At 43.1% G+C, this 18,233-nt stretch overlaps 1 protein-coding gene across 1 annotated transcript in view; it reads right to left on the bottom strand.

The window, feature by feature from the left end:
- The window catches only part of F5 (coagulation factor V), a 49,711-nt gene that overhangs the window by 14,932 nt on the left and 16,546 nt on the right, over positions 1 to 18,233 (bottom strand). The window contains exons 6-14 of the mRNA XM_056858464.1: positions 16,845 to 17,066; positions 15,357 to 15,522; positions 11,557 to 11,734; positions 10,316 to 10,418; positions 9,057 to 9,268; positions 7,879 to 8,029; positions 6,630 to 6,842; positions 2,195 to 4,184; positions 517 to 676 (exon numbers count right to left, since the gene is read on the bottom strand). Of these exons, the coding sequence (XP_056714442.1) occupies positions 517 to 676; positions 2,195 to 4,184; positions 6,630 to 6,842; positions 7,879 to 8,029; positions 9,057 to 9,268; positions 10,316 to 10,418; positions 11,557 to 11,734; positions 15,357 to 15,522; positions 16,845 to 17,066 (3,395 nt within the window). The remainder of the gene's footprint in view (positions 1 to 516; positions 677 to 2,194; positions 4,185 to 6,629; positions 6,843 to 7,878; positions 8,030 to 9,056; positions 9,269 to 10,315; positions 10,419 to 11,556; positions 11,735 to 15,356; positions 15,523 to 16,844; positions 17,067 to 18,233) is intronic.

The following is an 18,233-nucleotide window of genomic DNA, read 5'->3' as shown; positions in this document are numbered from 1 at the left end:
CATTATGTGCTTCGCCCTGATTTTCTTGGCTGCCAGGCCATACAGTGCCATTCTTTGGGAAATATATGGGTCCTTATCTGATAGCAAATAGATTAATCTGTCAACATCAGATTATAATTGTAACAACTTATTCTGGGGCTGCTAGATCTCAGATTGTGTTTTCATTTGCACGGTATCTTGCAGAAGCAAAAGAACTGCTATGGAACCTACTATGGCACCGCACAAATTCTTGCACTTTCTAGCGACTGTATTCCTTCCACTCACAGGTTTTTTTGGATCCGACCCCCTAAAAGCATATTCATGTGATTTCCAGTTGGATTCAAAGTAATTCAGGCTTCTGATATAATTTTGTTATTGTACCATATATATACATTTCCATTCTAGAATTTAACCACAAGATACAAAATGTTTTGGTGATGCTTCATGCACAAGCTACAAGGAAATCCATCCTTTCCCAGATGACACAATTTACCCTTTATTAACTTCCCCCCTTACCCAAAAGTAAAATGGACTTACCAGGATGACGTCACCTACTTCAGCTCTAATTATGGGACCAAGGATGCCCAGGTGATCTTCATACTCCCTTCTAACCACAGGCGTTCTGAAAGCACTGTCTTGATAACCTCGGAAAACCACCTTTTTGTACACTGCGCCAGCTGAGCCACTTTTCGCTGTGCTGAGGACATGGAGCATTAATAAACAACCAAACCAAACAATTATTTTCTTATGGCTAAAGTGTATAGTAAGCAATTCCCTGGAGATTTGGTCTGGGAAATTATGAAGTCACGCCAGGAGCAAAGCATAAGTGACATGCATCAACTCTAACATTTAGTTCACAAATTTCATTAGGTTTATTGGACAGAATTCAGTGAGCTGTTTTGTATGTGCCGGAGAGCTTTAGTTCAGCTCTTTATAAAGTCTGACTTTTCCTCCTAAACAACATGCCTCCATAATATATCACAAACCTCAAAAGTTTGAAAAGCAGCTTGTAATGTAGCACGCAGTGCTGTTCTTTAAAAATACAAGCACAAATGATAAGTTAGCCATAGAAAAGTAATTACACCGTTCTTTGAATCCTGCCCAAAGTCAACGATGCACTCAGAAGAAGTAAATACTTTAGCTAAGAAATTTCAAATGTTTATAAAAATGTCCAGCCTTCCACAAATTGAAGATGATTTTCCTCCTTTCCTTTTTGCCAAGCAGCCTCCTGTGCCCCTCCCCCAAAGTTCTTTCCCAAGGTCAGAGGATCCTCCTGAACAAAATATCATATGATATGACATGAACAAAATGTGTGTGGATCCTACAGAATGAATTGGTCAAACTTTGTCCCTTCGTTCTCATGAACAAGAACAACCTCTAGGAGCCCATATTCCACTTGCACAAGAATAAGGGGTTACCAGAAGGGTCACCAGTGGTTTAGGGATGCCAGCCTCGAGGTGGGACCTAGGGATCCCCTGGCATTACAGCTCATCTCCAGACTACAGAGATCAGTTCCCCTGGAGAAAATGGGTGCTTTGGAGGGTGTACTCGATGGCATTGTACCCCACTGGTGGCCCTCTCTTTCCCAGACTCCACCCCCAAATCTCCAGGAGCTTCCCAACCTGGAGCTGGCAACCCAACCCCCCCCCCCCCGCAATCCCTGCCAGTGGCCAATTGTTCTGCCCCAACTGAGCATGGCATTTGTCATATTGGCAGAAATCTTTTAGGTGGGAACCTCCAGCAAACTCTTCTGGTTGGTCAACCAGCCAGCCACCTCCCTGACCCTCCTGAAGTCTGGGAAACTAACCAGACAGCAAGGCACAAGAATAATGATCCATTCCAAACATTTCCAATTGTTTTAAAAACAGAAATTATCAGTCAGATTAATTATATTAACTGTAATAAAGAATGGACATGATTTGATTCAAATCTTGATTCATTATTGTCCAGATGCACTTTCTCAGTTTGAAAGAGCCTTGCATACCTGGTTCCCAAAGTGCCTGAAAATCCCAGACCAATTGCAGTATATCCAAGAGTGATTGCATATTCTCTATCAATCGATTTATCTGACTTATTCCTCCTTTCTACCTAGCTCAAAACTCAATAGCATTGAATGTTAATTAATATCACATGAACGAGGATTATCAGATTGCAGTAGTTAAGGCGGTGATGTGGAATCAGGCAGTGGTAAAAGGGGGGGGGGAATCAATCGAACCTTTTTCTAAACGCTGCGTAGTCCCACACATCTTCTACAGCAGCAATGTAGTATGTCCTCTTGAACCCATCACCAACAGCACGTAGATAGTGCCCAGCTATGTCCTCAGGGTTGCGCACTGAACTAAAGTTAAGTCGGGAATCTGTTGTATAGGGGTCGTCATAGTGTACTGTGTCATATTCCGATGACTCGCTGGAACTCTCGTCACTGGCTGTGTATATTGGGTCAATCTCATCATAGTCCCCATTTTCATTGGGAAGGCCTATCCTGACAGTAGGTTTAAACTGTCTTAGTGTCAGAGTGTAATTGGCCTCATTCTGTAGCGCAGCATGGTTGGCTTTATGGAAGGCTTGGGTATCATTGAATACTTTAGACGACACTGGAGGCTTGAAACCTCTTGGAGTCATTGAGGGACGTTGATGTTGCTTTTTCTTTTTTCGTCGGGCCTTCAGGAAAGTACTAGATGTCCTCACAGTACAGTTTTCATTTTCCTTCTCAGTCAGGGCTCCGTGTTTGCTGCTCGCTTCCTGTTGGCCAAGTTCAGGTTGGGAATCTCCTTTATACATCTCCTGCTTTTTTTTACTAGGGACTATGGTATTTTCGGGATCTAGTGTGGCATTTCTGGAGCTGTTCTGAAACTTGTCATCAACCATCTTAGTGAGGTCTGTTCCTGTCTCATAATTCTCTTTCTCAGAGACAAAATTCCATTCATTATTTGTCCTTTTAGAGGGACACTTCTGTCCTTTGAGAGGTGAAACTTTTGGTCTTTCTTTGACTGCCTGTGGAATGAGAGTAGGAACTAAGCGGCCTAAAACATCAACCAAAGTTGAGTTGCCGTTTTGCTGAACTTTTGACAACACTAATTCAGAAACAGGGAGTGGTTCAAAATAATCACTTTCGGCTGCCTCTCCCACAGCCAAAGTTAAATTAGTTGAAAGGGTAGAAAACTCATCCTCTTCATAATCATCTGAAATGTAATCAGTTTTTAAATTAAATTTTGAATTATCTAAGGTGGAGGTGTTTTCTGCTCTAGGGATGGGGAAAAAGGTCATACCTGAAGTTGTGTTGCCCAAAGCAGAGAGATTTCTCTTTTGCTGTACATAAAAGAGCAGAGCACGCATCTGTTTAACAGCAAAAAACGTTGCCTCTGACACACCTCCTTTCCCTGTCTCTCCGTCCAAGGTGTCTTCTCCATCTGCATTGCCTTCTTCCTTCTCTGAAGAGGGTTGTGAAAATATGACCATGGTGCTATTCTCTTTGTCGGCGAATAATTCTGCTGGATCTTTGCTCTGCGCTTCACCATCAGTTCTCAGGGGCTCCGCCCCATTTGTTTGGGTATAACAAATTGAGATCGCAGTAACGTTCCCTCCAGCACCGCTTCGGCCTTCTCCAGATGATAACATGCTAACTGCTGTCATGATATCTGAAAACACAGCCTCTGCAGTTAAAGAGGAGTAATTCGGATGACTTGACAGAACAGCAGTGGGGTAAGAAGTGGTACTTTGAGTTTCCAGCATTTCATTATCATGTGAAGTATCACTATTATTTGTAATCACCAGATCTAAGGTTACAGGTACGTCATAGTCCCCCACAGAACTGGTGCCGTAAGCATCTTTCATTGCGAGAGCAGTAAGATTATACTCCTCTTCCACAGCAGCTGAACCGTTAAACGTTCGAAGTCCCAGCAATGAAGCTAATTCTTCTTGGTAATCCTCTTCCTTCTCATCCTCTGCCTTTTCCCCATACTCATCATCTTGTAATCCATAAAGTGTGGCTAAGTTTTCTTGGTAATCATCGTCTTCTGCTATGGTGCCTCTTTCTTCTTTCGGTCTTGTTGCTACGGCAGGTGTGGGAAGCATCTCAGGGGGCACAAAGACATCATAAAATGCATCGTCTTCTGTGTAATCACTTTCACATTTGGCATCCCTAAACCTCAATCTCATGCCATTGCTCATTTCGCGGGAACCCCAGGAGGACAGAAGCCAGGTTCCTGCAAAACAACACACATTATATCTTTCTTATATACACACGGTTTGACTTTGTCTGGCACCAAAAATATGAATTTTGTGGCTTGCAGTAGTGGTGGCAAGGACTGATGTAAAATTATATCTCATTATATTATTGCAAACCTAGCAGAGCTTATGAATAGTGTAGCTAAAGGAAAAGCCTTCCATTAAAGGATTTGGGTGGGAGAAAGACAACAGTTTACATCACCATCATCCTGCAGTGTCTTTATCACTCAACACCAGGGCCAGGATTAGGGGGCCCCTGCCCCCCCATACACCCACACACCTATTTGCCATCCACCTGCCTGTATGTCCTTCCCCTGTCTGCTTGCAAGTTCTCCCACCACCTGTGGTCATAGTCACCTGCAAATCCTTTCCCTGGTGGTGCTGAGTGGTGGGTGCACCTGAGACTGCTGCCACCACAGCTGCCAGCTGTGCCACAGCTGTGACCACCCACATACACTTCTCTGGCAGCACAGAGCAGCACATGGAGCTTGGAGTGTGGGTGACAGAGCACTAGTAAGCAGGCAGGGGAAGAATGTGTGTTCAAGCAGCAGGGGGTGTGTGCAGGCAGAGGGAGTTGGTGGCAGTGGGCCCCGCCAGAAGTCCTGGGCCCCAGCGGCTCTCCCAATTTAGGATATGTAGACAAAGGCCCTGTTCACTATTGCTGTCTGGAAGAACCAGAAGTCATAGACTCTCAATCTGCCTGGGTGAAGAAAAGTCTCTCTCTCTCTCAAGACAAAATCATCTGTCGCTACCTGACCCTGGCTGCTAGAAAGTGGATACCTGGAGTGGGGTCTATTTCCCACACAACCACTGTGGAACGTTTAAAAAGTAGCATTTAGAGGAAGACGCCAGAGAAGAGCACGTTTCATAACATCATCATTCCCCATCATCATTCATTCAAACACACCCAAACAGCTTGCTGAATCGATCTGCTCCCTACATGGGACTGGCAAACAGGACAGGAGCCAAAACACTGGGTATTTGAGCATAACTGGATCTGTACTGTCTAGCCTGACTGGCAGCAGCTCTCTCAAGCCTCAAGCAGAGAGTGTTCCCAGCCTTCAGGTAGCAAGGCTGACTTCTTTGGACAAGTGGATTGTGCTGGGAACAAGTCATGGATTGAGCTGGGAGCTTCTGTAACCAAAACACATTCTCTGCCCATGAACTATGGCCCTTCCCAGGTCCCTGCGGAGCCGGATGAAATAAAATATATGTTAAAGGAATCAGAGAACACACTACAGGCCCTGGTGCACTGAAGGAAGGTATGCAGCATGGGAGCAATCTTTGAAGCTTTCTTTTCAGAAGAATAAGAAATCAGGACTGCTACAGCCCCACACCTTACCAGGATATCCTGCAGGGCAGGTTCCCTTGCCATTAGGCTGCACCCTGATTTATTTCTCAATCGTTTATATGCTGCCTTTCCATCTGACAGCAGGCCCACCAGCAAAACTGAGACTCAATCATTGTAATAAGATTTCACAAGGTGATATCGCAGCAATCCAGTCAAGAGCTTGCCTCACGTGTGATTGAGTGGGTCTGAGCAAGTTATGTTCACCTGCAGCAAATTTCTCGGCATCTCGACACTGGGCTAGATGGCCTGGCTCAACATAAGGCAGCTTTGTCCATTGACAGCCTTGGAGCTAGAAGCCGGAGAGATGGATGGGATACGCAGCTGGGTGGAGAACTATGCGCAAGTCAACCTCTCCAGGCTCACCTCACATTTCAATGGAATTTCTGGAGATTATCATGGCTGCTGGTCTGGGGCCGTCATGTGTAGAGAATCTGCACATGAGTAGATCCTGTTTTGGGTGGTGGTTAGAGCTAGCATGGAAATGTCCTGTGTGATTTGGACAATTCACATAGTAAACTAATGTCACAGATGCCATGAAGATCAGGCAAACGTTTCATCTGGCCAAAAATCACGATCCTAAACGTGTTTCAGTTAAATTGGTTTTCAAAGGAGTGGACACAGAGCTGCCTCACAAGATCTGACGCACACAGCATAAGAATGCAACAGGTTTTTAAAAAAATACTAATGAGCATCAGACTCATCTGTAGTTCAAAATCACTGCAGCTGTACAAAAACCTGGATTACTGTTGTTTACATATATGGATGAAAAGCATTACTTGAGGTGCAAAGTGGAAGTGAATCTCTCATCAGACAACATCAGCCATACAAAATCAGCCATACTAATTCTAATTGCCATACTCAAAATTTGTTCTAATTGCCATACTCAAAATCCAAGACTTCACCTTTATTTCTATGGAGAAGAAAATAGCTTGGCCAACCTACTACTACGTTCTGCTCTAGTAACAGGGAGAGACTAGTCATCAGAACCTATCTTGAATTAACATAGTATCTTGAAGGTTGACTCAACACACAGCTGTGGGCAAACAGTGAGCAGCACAGTCTTGTCACTTACCAACATTGTTCATAGTCACAGTTGCAGATTCACCACTCATAGGAAAAAGATTTAATATATCTTGATGTTTTCCTTTGTTCAAAAAAGTGTGACCCGAAAGATGTACAGACACTATCTGATCTTGGGTGCCTACACTGGAGAGATGCCATTCGACAATGACATCCTGGCAAAATCCCAAGATATTTGTTCTATCAGATGCGTAGCCATTGAGAGCTGAAAAGTGGGGGGGGGGGGAGAGAGAGAAGCTGTAGTTAAAAGTATCTTTAATTCATCACCAGCATGTCCCACATTGACTTTGTTTACACTACGAAAAGGATGACATTGACTCAAATTCACACAGAGATGGAAAATCTATTCTATAGGTTTTGCAGGAGACTTCCCTGTATATAAAGCATCCTGCACGTAGTATACCAGTGCATGAAAGACAGGGTTATATTAAAAATATTGTTGAAGGCTTTCATGGTCAGAGTTCATTGTTTCTTGTAGGTTATCCTGGCTGTGTGACTGTGGTCTTGGTATTTTCTTTCCTGACGTTTCGCCAGCAGCTGTGGCAGGCATCTTCAGAGGAGTAACACTGAAGGACAGTATCTCTCAGTGAAAGTGTGTAGGAAGAGTAATATATAGTCAGAAAGGGGTTGGGTTTGAGCTGAATCATTGTCCTGCAAAAAGTATCAAAGCTAATGTGCTAATCATTGTCCTGTAAGTATCAAGATAATGTGCTAATGAGGGTGTGGTATGTTATATTAAACCTTTCTCTCTGATGGGTTCGAAAGATTTCTCTCACAGGCAGGCTGAAGCAGCCTTGCATCCCACCCGTTCAGTCTACCTACTCAATTCTGATCAACTTATACCGTGGTTTTGAAGCTGGTCTAAAGTGTAGACATCAAGCTTACCAATAGGAAAACAATATACTATCTGGAGATAGATTGCAATGGGTAGTCGTGCTAGTCTGTAGCAATAGAAAAGAGCAAGAGTCCAGTAGCACCTTAAAGACTAACAAAATGTCTGGCAGGGTGTATGAGCTTTCGTGAGTCACAGAAGTGATCTGAAGAAGTGAGCTGTGACTCACAAACGTTCATAACCTGCCAGAAATTTTGTTAGTCTTTAAGGTGCTACTGGACTCTTGTTCTTTTCTACAATATACTATCTGGTTGTTGTTTTTTAAAGAACACATTGCAATAATTTACACAGTATTAACAGTGTGGGTTCTCATAAGCTTAGTGACACATTAGTTCAGGTATCTACTCACTGTGCATAACATTAGACTTGTAGAATTTGGGATCATCTCTTTTCACAGTGGAGGGGTCGCTGCAGTACTGCTTGATATTGTCCTCCAAATACCAGCTTTTGTTTTCATCAAACACTGCAAAGACGGCATGCTGCTCCACATCAGCCTTATTCTGGAAAACACCAAGATATGCTCTAGCTGGTGATAGCATGAAGAACTCTTCACTTCATCTTGACTGATCATTAAAGAATCCCAAAGATGGGCAGAAGGTATCCAAAGATACCCCTGGGTGGAGTGAAGATTTTAAACCACTTGCAAGGAGTAGCATTAAGGCTGTGGCTCAATGGTAGAGCATCTGCTTGGCATGCAGAAGGTCCCAGTTTCAATCCCTGTCATCTCCAGTTAAAGGGACTAGGCAAGTAGGTGATGTGAAAGGCCTCTGCCTGAGACCCTGGAGAGCGGCTGACTGTCTGAGTAGACAATACTGACTTTGATGGACCAAGGGTCTGATTCAGTATAAGGCAGCTTCATGTGGCCACTATCTGTTCTCACTCTGTGACTCACTGCATAGCCATAAAGAAGCTGGAAATTCATCATCCACAGAGCTGGGCTGCCCAGAAAGCCACTTACTCATGACTAGAGTCCACGGGCCACTGTTCTCTCTTGTAGTGCTGAATCACTGCTACACTAGATTCCCTCCTCCCCCGGTTCGAAAGTCATAGCATTGCTATCCATCTTGGATTTCAGTGACGTTGATTCAAGCAGAAGACAGAATGGTACACAAATCTGTGGTTTTGGCTCAGTAGGACAAAAGTTACACTGCACCAGTTCTTGTGTTCATGGCAATAAGCTTGAAGTGATAAAATCCCTTTTCTAATTCCAGCCAGGTAACTACGTTGATCTGATGCAGCAAAAAACCAAAAGGTTCATGGCACCTAAAGGCTAACCAATTTATTGTAGCATAAGCTCTCATGGGGGTAATGACCAGTTGTATTTCAAACACCTACAGAGCCACTTTGACTATAGAGAGTCATGGAACCAAAGAAATTAGGGTGGTCTCCATGGGCAGTGATTCCTCTGTCATACCATCTACAAACTTAACACCTATTGCTGTCTCCAGCCAGAGAAGGAACAGATCAATGACTAAATTCCAGGGATCTCTGTCTCATTGTTTCAGACCTTGCGATACTTGACTGTACCTGTACTCCCTTCTGGTTAAGCGCCCTGCCTTTACAGATCAGAAGGGGTCCAATCAGTCCAGAGGCGATATCCCTTGTCACATCCACAGCACTATGATATAATCTGGTGACACACTGAGAATCCTCTTCCGTGGGTCCATCCGTCTCAAGTACAGTCCACTTATATGTATAGGTTTCTCCTGGTTGGACAATTTTACCCTGTGTGCTGTTCTCTGACATAAACAATAAGGGAAATAAGAACATAAGCAAATGAAAGACAGTCAGTATAGTGATATCACTCCCCGCAAATCTTGTTCGACTGCAGATTTTTCTACTCTTTCCTTCTACTCAGCTTTAATGTGTGTGTGTGTTAACTGCCGTCAAGTCACTTCTGACTCACGGTGACCCTATGAATCAATGTCCTCCAAAACATCTTATCCTTAACAGCCTTGCTCAGAACTTGCAAATTGAAGGCCCTGACTTCCTTTATGTCAATCCATCTCTTGTTGGGTCTTCCTCTTTTCCTGCTGCCCTCAACTGTTCCTATCATGATGGTCTTTTCCAGTGACTCTTGTCTTCTCATAAGGTGACCAAAGTACGATAGCCTCAGTTTAGTCATTTTAGCTTCTAGGGTCAGTTCAGGCTTGATTTGATCTATAACCCACTGAATTGTTTGTTTTTTTGGCAGTCCACGGTATCTGTAACACTCTCCTCCAACACCACATTTCAAAGGAATCTACTTTCTTCCTATCAGCTTTCTTCATTGTCCAGCTCTCACACCCATACATGGTAATAGGGATCATGCCAATAAAGGTGACTGAAACTGAACATAGTAATAGGGAATACTTTGGCATGAATTAACCTGATCTTGGTTGCCAGTGACACAACCTTACACTTAAGAATCTTTTCTAGCTCCTTCATGGCTGCCCTTCCCAGTCTCAATCTCCTTCTGATTTCTTGGCTGCAGTCTTTAATGCATCTCCTTTTCTGTAATAATATGTGAACTCGCTCAAAGTCACAGAATCCTTCATGACTTCTGACACCACAAGCGAGTCGTGGAGTCAGAGATCTCTCTCCTTGGGCTATATTGCTTCCTTAATTGCCTCCTTCTGCTTTGATATCTATTAACTTACTTTACAGTTATTTTATACACCCTTGAAAAGAGAGACATTTTTTGAGACTAGTGGGACCTCTGGGTGGGACTGCCACAGCAGTACATACAAATATTCTACAGTGAAAAAGGTGGGGAGGCATCTAGGCCAAACAATGAAATTACTGACCTTTGGAGTCTGAAGGATAGACAGCTCCTTCTGCCTCTTTTGAAAGTGTTACTCCATGCACATAAATGCTGTAAGGTCGACTGGCCATATTTTTGAATACAATCTGTTTCAAAATGCAGGTGGGGGGAAAGATGAGTTCAGTATGGCAACAGTGCTATTTCTTGACATAAGAGTTTAGAGCTGGGTTGGGCTATAGTTCTGTTTAAAGCCCTGCAGACAAATGCTCAAGGAAAAGCTCGACATTGGTCCTTGTATCTGAAAGAATGTATCATTGCTCTTGGGTGTTATTCCCTTAGATTCCAGAGGATGGAGCTCTTGTTATTTAAAAACAAATAGGTATCTGTGACACCTTGAAGACTAGCAGATGACTGTGGTGTGAGCTTTTCTGGTCTAGAGCCCATCAGATGTATGATGTCTGTCCTCAGTTGGCAAACAGATGTTGGCAGAGAAGAAAAAGAAACACTAGGGGTCAAAAGGCAGTGAAATGCAAGAGGTACAGTCTGTGACATTTCTATGCAAGGCTCAAATGTATGAGATAAGCACAGTGACTAAAGCAGTACGGGATGTCTACTGCTTTGGCTCTTGGTACTTATTAAAAAGGTAAAGGTAGTCCCCTGTGCAAGCACCGGGACATTACTGACCCATGGGGTGATGTCACATCCTGACGTTTACTAGGCAGACTATGTTTACGGGGTGGTTTGCCATTGCCTTCCCCAGTCATCTACACTTTACCCCCCCCAGCAAGCTGGGTATTCATTTTACCGACTTCAGAAGGATGGAAGGCTGAGTCACCCTTGAGCCGGCTACCTGAAACTGACTTCCGTCAAGATTGAACTCAGGTTATTAGCAGAGCTTTTGACTGCAGTACTGCAGCTTGGTACTTATTACTGGTATCAAATTAACAAAAATGGAGGCCAGTGAGCGGTCATATATGCTCACACAAAGCCCCCCGTTTACCCAATTCAAATCTGCTTGCCAATTAAATACAACCTCAACCTTAAATAAGCTTCAGATCAGTCCCATCTTTACGTAAAAAACAGCGCCTATAGAATGCCTAAATATTTGGTTACAGAAATGCACAGATGAACAGGAAAGTTATGTTCACAGAGCTACCAAGATAGGAAGCTGCATAGCAAAATCAGGGATAATGACCAATTTTTAGTCACTAGGACAACAAATTCAATGAATTAGTGCAGTCAATAAAATAGGATTTCAAAGCAAACCTGGTGCTCAGTACTTACACGGATTGTGTCTCGAACCTCTGCTCTGACAACAGGGCCCAAAATCCCACGGTCCTTTGGCCAGGTACTTTCTGTATGTTTGCTGAAGTTGGCATCTTTATACTGTCTGAAAACGGCCTTTTTGTACTTCTTCCCAATGAGATTTGAAAAATTGTCCAGATACTGAGTTCTATATTGTCTTGAAACACGGGGAAAGGGGAGGGGGGCATCAGTAAAGTCTCTTCAGTAGAGATATAAGCCTGTATATAAAAGGTCTCTTTTGACAAATCTACGTAATACATATGATTATGTGCATTATAGTAACTCGGCAAAGGGGTGTGCATGAGCCAGCATGGTGTAGTGGTTAAGAGTGGTGGACTCTAATCTGGAGAACTGTGTTTGATTCCCCACTCCTCCACATGAGCGGTGGACACTGGTGAACTAGGTTGATTTTCCCACTCCTTCACATGAAGCCAGCTGGGTGACCTTGGGCTAGTCACAGTTCTCTCCGAACTCTCTCAGCACCACCTGCCTCACAAGGTGTCTGTTGTAGGGAAGGGAAGGTGATTGTAAGCCAGTTTGAGACTTCGTAAAGGTACAGAAAATCGGGGTATAAAGAACAACTCTTCTTCTTCTTCCGTGGGGATATATACAAAGCAAATATAAAGTTATTCTGTATGAGTGATCAAGTCGCAGGATATAGTCTCTGACTGTCCCAGCAGACTGCATCAGGATTCTGAATATTCTGCACAGCTTATCCATATGAAGATGCCAGTTTCTACAAATGGATGACATATTCTGCATTAGCCAATAATGGTGCAATGCCACAAAAGTAATCCTACATGAGGTTCTCCTACACCAGCAGCTCCATCCTAAGCAGAGCTATACCCTGTTGGAGTAAACAATGTCTAGTGTACAAAAAGAAAAGAAGAACCATGCAGGGGGAAGCAAGAGGAAAGCCAGTTAGGATAGTGAGATCAGCACTTTCTTTCCTGATAAGTGTCATTCCTTGTCTGTCTCTAGACTGCTACTCTTACAGCAATATCCTGCTTCAACTCACATCTCTCTTCCTCTCACTCTGTCTCTCGCAGCTAGTGATGTAGCTAGGAACCTGTCTCTATCTCTGGTCTTCATTATCAAGTATGTTAATTCTCGAATAAAGCTTTCTCTACGCTTTGATCACTTTGTGCAGCTCTCTTGCATAATCATTCTGCCAACAGGGTTCTGCGGGCCTAGGTTATACGCATCTGATTAAAGGTAGAAAATCGCCAGAGGCTCTTAAAGCGCCAGCGAGATGAGACAAAAGATCAAAGATGGCAACCTCCTATGGTGCACAGCATGGCTATTGGATAGATAGGCTCCCGGAGAACAATAATCAAATTTGGACAGAAAGAATGAACGCCCATTTAAATTGTGAGAGACCTGTGGGATGTTTACTTAGACCAGACTGCCAGCCAATGGAGCTGAGAGCCAAGCAGTTCGGCACCCTGCAAACGGTAAGGCAAGATCAGCCATGGTGTTGGATCTAATACATCATCAGCTATTAAGGGTCATTAATATGCAAACAGCCAAAGAGGTGTGGGAAGAATTACAAAGACTACATGTCAAATTTTCCTTAAAGTATCAGATGTGTCTTCAAAGACACTTGTACGGTTTAAGCATGAAAGAAGAATAACTTAAGAAATCACTGGGATGAGATGCTGAATGTAGCTCAACAACTGAGAGCTGCAGGAAAGCAAATTCCAGATCAGGATATGCAGACAACTTAAGTAGATAGTGCAACTGATGCAAGACTTTGACAGAGACAAACCCAAACCAGTACAACTCTTTGAAGACAACCATGGGCATATAAACCTTGCACAGAAGGAGATCAATTCAAGAACAAAGCACATAGATATGAAACATTACATAGTAAAATACATGCAAGAAGAAAGGCTTGCTGAGCTACAATACTGTCCTACAGAAGACATGACTGACAATACCCTCACCAAGCCACTTTCTCAAAAAAAGTCTGAAAGTCTATGGAAGAAGATGAATCTTGTGGACTTTGTACATAGACCTTGAGATGGGGTGTCAGAGTAAGCAATATCTGGTGTACAAAAAGAAGAAAAGATGAACCATTCATAGGCCAGCAAGAGGAAAGTCCAGTTAGATAGGATAGTAAGAGTAGCACCTTCTTTCCTGCTAAGTATCATTCCTTGTCTTTCTCCAGATTGCTACTCTTAGAGCAATATCCTGTTTCTTCTCAGAAGTTCCACAACTCTCTCTCTCAGCTAGTGATGTAGCTAGGAATTGGTCTCTATCTGTACGCTTCACTATCAAGTATGTTAATTCCTGAATATAGCTTTCTCTACTCTTTGATCAGTTTGTGCAGCTCTGTTGCATAACCACTTAGCCAACACCCTTCTAAGTCAATTGAAGTCGGCCTTAGAAGGGTGTAACTCTACTTAGGATGGTGCTACAAATGACTCTTGCTGTTGGGTGGGGACTGAGGGAGAAACAAAACATTGCACACAAACATATTTAATAAGCCCAACTTTAAAAAAAAAAATGAAAAGACATCTTTGGAAGCTGAAATGTTGAAATCGTGTATACTACTCTCCACAACTGCTCCCCGCTCCTGCTGGGTTCCAGAAATATTAAAACACTGCAACAAGAAGCTGGGGGATACACAGAGACTGTTCAGGGGTACATATGAACAAAAGTGAATCAGATGTACAAAGGTGATGGAGAGTTCCTAGGAAAAGAAAACTACCACTTTGGTGCTTTGGACAAATGTCACTTCAGAATTTTTTTTAATGTAGTTCCACCAGGCATGCGACATAGCCTGCCCTTCTGTTCCTCTTTGATCCTGTCATGAAGAGGACACACAATTCACAGTTTGTTACAGGAATGAATCTTCACAATCTTCAGGCTCAAGCACTTCCTCCTCCCTGTCTCTGCTTCCTTCTTCCCCCTCCATGTTCACACAGCTTGGAAGGTAGTCATTACTAAAGCAAATCATAGTCTGTCGTTTTGTCTAAATTGCAAAACCAACTGTAGTTTGTCCTCTTGCCTTCAAGCCAAGATTCCAGGCCATGTTTTAATTCTGGTTTGGAGAACAAAACCACCGTTTTTAGTCTAGCTGTAATAACAAACTACAGTTCACTATGGAATTGTAAAGTATTAATGTCCAAGCCTCATGCAAGGGGAGGAGCAGGGAGGAATGCGCAAGCCCAAGGATTTCCAAGGTGCATCCCTGTAATGATAAACTATGGTTTGCTACATGTGAATCATGCCTGACTAATTTATATAGAAACTGAGATTCTTGTTAGAAGAGAGAGGAATTGAAGAGCAGGAGGCTAATTCACAATAATAAACAATGCTGATTTACAAAGTTTGCCAAAGATATGCCACTAATCTAATACCTTCTCAATCCACCTCACCAACCTCTGGGCATTTAAAAAGGTAAAGGTCCCCTGTGCAAGCACCGGGTCATTCCTGACCCATGGGGTGACGTCACATCCCAACGTTTACTAGGCAGATTTGTTTGCGGGGTGGTTTGCCAGTGCCTTCCCCAGTCATCTTCCCTTAACCCCCAGCAAGCTGGGTACTCATTTTACCGACCTCGGAAGGATGGAAGGCTGAATCAACCTTGAGCTGGCTACCTGAAACCAACTTCCATTGGGATCGAACTCAGGTCATGAGCAGAGCTTGGACTGCAATACTGCAGCTTACCACTCTGCGCCACAGGGCTCTTACATTTAGGTTGCAACAATCCATGGGCACCAGGCTCACTACACCCTCAGCTTACAAAACACTTCACACTTCCACCAAGTTACCTATCGATACTCTCAGGAATTTGTGGAGCATAATCCCAGATGACTTCTTCTGCAGCAATGAAATATTCCCAATCTTTAATCATTCGCAGTTCTTTATAGGATAATTTCTTTGTTAATATATCTGAATTTCCACATTCTTCTATCTTGAGGTAACCGTGCATTCCAGCTGGTTTGAAAGATAGATGGAACAAGAACAATTATAACCATTAGTCCTTTAAAAAAAATTGTAACCTGTTGAATTGGTCCACACAAAATAATAAAAAAATAATAATCCATGCCATACCTTCCTATTAAGGTCAACCAAAACAAAACCTGCAGTCATGGGTGGTCCCACCCACCATAGCAATCTACCTTTTTTGTTGATAGAAGCAAGATTGAATCTGCCCAGCAGGGTTATCAATGGATTCCCCAAATCGAATTGGAAACCAAGAAGCACATGTTACTCTAGCAGTGTTTTACCTCTGTGTTCATTCCGACACTCGGCATCCAAACTCTATCCTGAACTTCAAAACTAGCTCTCACTGGTGCTGGCCAAGTCTCTAGATGAGGACACCAATACTTTAAGGCTATTTATGCTTGGTAATTAACAGAGTGTTCCAGGCTGAAGTTCCCCGCATATTTTTTTGAGTTTTTCACGCTGAACCATCATTCAGGAAGTGACTGCGAAGCCGGCGCATACCTGTTTCACATTTCTTAAGAGCCCCTTTAACCCGACCTTTGGTGTTTGCTCCGCCCCCGCACTGAAGCATTTACTGAAGGAACCAAGAAAAATAACAAATGGCGGCTTAGCTATGAAAACGACCATTGCCAGTGCCAATGAAGGAGCAAAGGAGCAGACGAGTGTGTGGGGGGGTGGAATTTTTCCTTTTGCATCGGGACCGTGAATAGGCATTTTAAAGGCCCTTGTGGTCTCTTCCAACCTTGTGTGGTTTTTTTTTGTGGGGGGAGGTAGTTGTGAAATTCCTGCATTGTGCTGGGGGTTGCACTAGATGACCTGGTGGTCCCTACCAACTCTATGATTCTATGATTTAAAAAAAGAGCTTTGAGCGAGCATCAAAATTAACCCTGCATAAATGGCCTTAATGAACTATATATACTGTCTTGTTTGCTAATCATGCTTATTAAGTGAGGTAAAGCAAGCACTTCTAGATTAGAAGCAAATGTATATTTTCAGTTCCCTTTGTACATGAGCTGTTGCTGTACAACTCAGGGTTGCTTTGGACTCCCCCCTCCCCCCACCCCCGGTTCTTTGGCTGGACAGAGATCGCAATACAATAGAAAGTTTTCTGGTGCAACACTAACTTAAACAGTCATCAGCCTTTCTTTATGGCTTTGAATATGTTGGTTTGCAGACAAACTGCTGTTCTCCCTAGAAGCTTCTACAACCTAGATGAAACCAAAAGTTCTGTATGCCCTCCATTCAAAACAATAGCAACAACGAGCCTCTGGTCAATTTCACAACTGCCTGCTTAATAAAGATCCCCTTGCCTTGCAGATGTTTTTGGACAACCGAAGATATCAGCCACCTTCCTGTGTGGCTCACAGACATGTTTGCTGTTGATGAGGCCCCTCCAACAAGGTTGACAGTCGACACTTTGTAGTGGTTTTGCTCCAGGGTTTGACCATTGAAATGGATGGAGAAGATCTCTGGTGCAGAACTCATCCCTATCAAATGCCAGCTAATGCGATCGTAAGCACACACCTCTATGTCTGAAATAAAGAGACCAGGAGAGAGAGAAAACAGCTGAATTGTCTTAAAAACAGTCAGTCACAATATGATTCCCTTCTAGGGTTGCCAACCTCCATGTAGTAGCAGGAGATCTGCTATTACAACTGATCTCCAGCCGATAGAGATCAGTTCACCTGGAGAAAATGGCCATTTGGGCAATTGGACTCTATAGCATTGAAGTCCCTCCCTTCCTAAACCCCACCTTCCTCAGGCTTTGCTCCAGAAACCTTCCGCCGGTTGCAAAAAGGGACCTGGCCACCCTATTCCCTTCTAGCATTTGCAGTGTGGGAAGGCTCTGGCCTTTTATTCACAGATTTTTCCATGGCAATCACCCCCAGACAATTTCGGGGCTTCATTTTCATTTTGCACATCTTTTCCGACCTTTAGAAGTCACCTTGCTCTCTCCCCGTGTTTTCTGGATGCCACCAGAAACAGCAGCCAGAAAATGCGGGGAAAATACGGAGAGGAAGAGATTTCTAAAGATTGGGAAAGATGTGCAAAATGAAAACAAAGCCCCAAAGTAGTCGGGGGGGGGGGTGATTGCAATGGAAACAACCTGTGCATAAAAAGCCATTATTCAATGAATAGCAAAAAAAACAGCACTTGGCCACAAGCGTGTAAAAAACCACAAAAGGTGCTGAATGCTAAATATATATTGTAACAAGACAATACAAATTATACATATAACAATCTAACTATCCACCAATGATGCCTATACAATTCCACAATTATACATTAAAATACAAGGACTGGAACATTACAAAAACGCAGTGTTGAAACATGCAATCCAATGCAACGTGCCGGTGTTATTTTCTGTAGTCCTGTGAAGGGATGTGATGCACTTTTTCTCTCGCCACCGCGGCTTGCAAGATTTAAAGAGACAACGCTCCTTGACGTCCAATTTTAAATGCAGCCAGTCGCAGCTATTGAGTTTTATGATCCACCGGCACATTGTATTGGATTGCATGTTTCAACACTGCATTTTTGTAATGTTCCAGTCCTTGTATTTTAATGTATAATTGTGGAATTGTATAGGCATCATTGGTGGATAGTTAGATTGTTATATGTATAATATGTATTGTCGTGTTACAATATATGTTTAGCATTCAGCACCTTTTGTGATTTTTTACACGCTTGTGGCCAAATGC

This window comes from Euleptes europaea, chromosome 12 (assembly GCF_029931775.1).
Source record: "Euleptes europaea isolate rEulEur1 chromosome 12, rEulEur1.hap1, whole genome shotgun sequence".
Taxonomy (NCBI): Eukaryota; Metazoa; Chordata; class Lepidosauria; order Squamata; family Sphaerodactylidae; genus Euleptes; species Euleptes europaea.
This window is presented reverse-complemented; position numbering and strand designations above follow the sequence as displayed.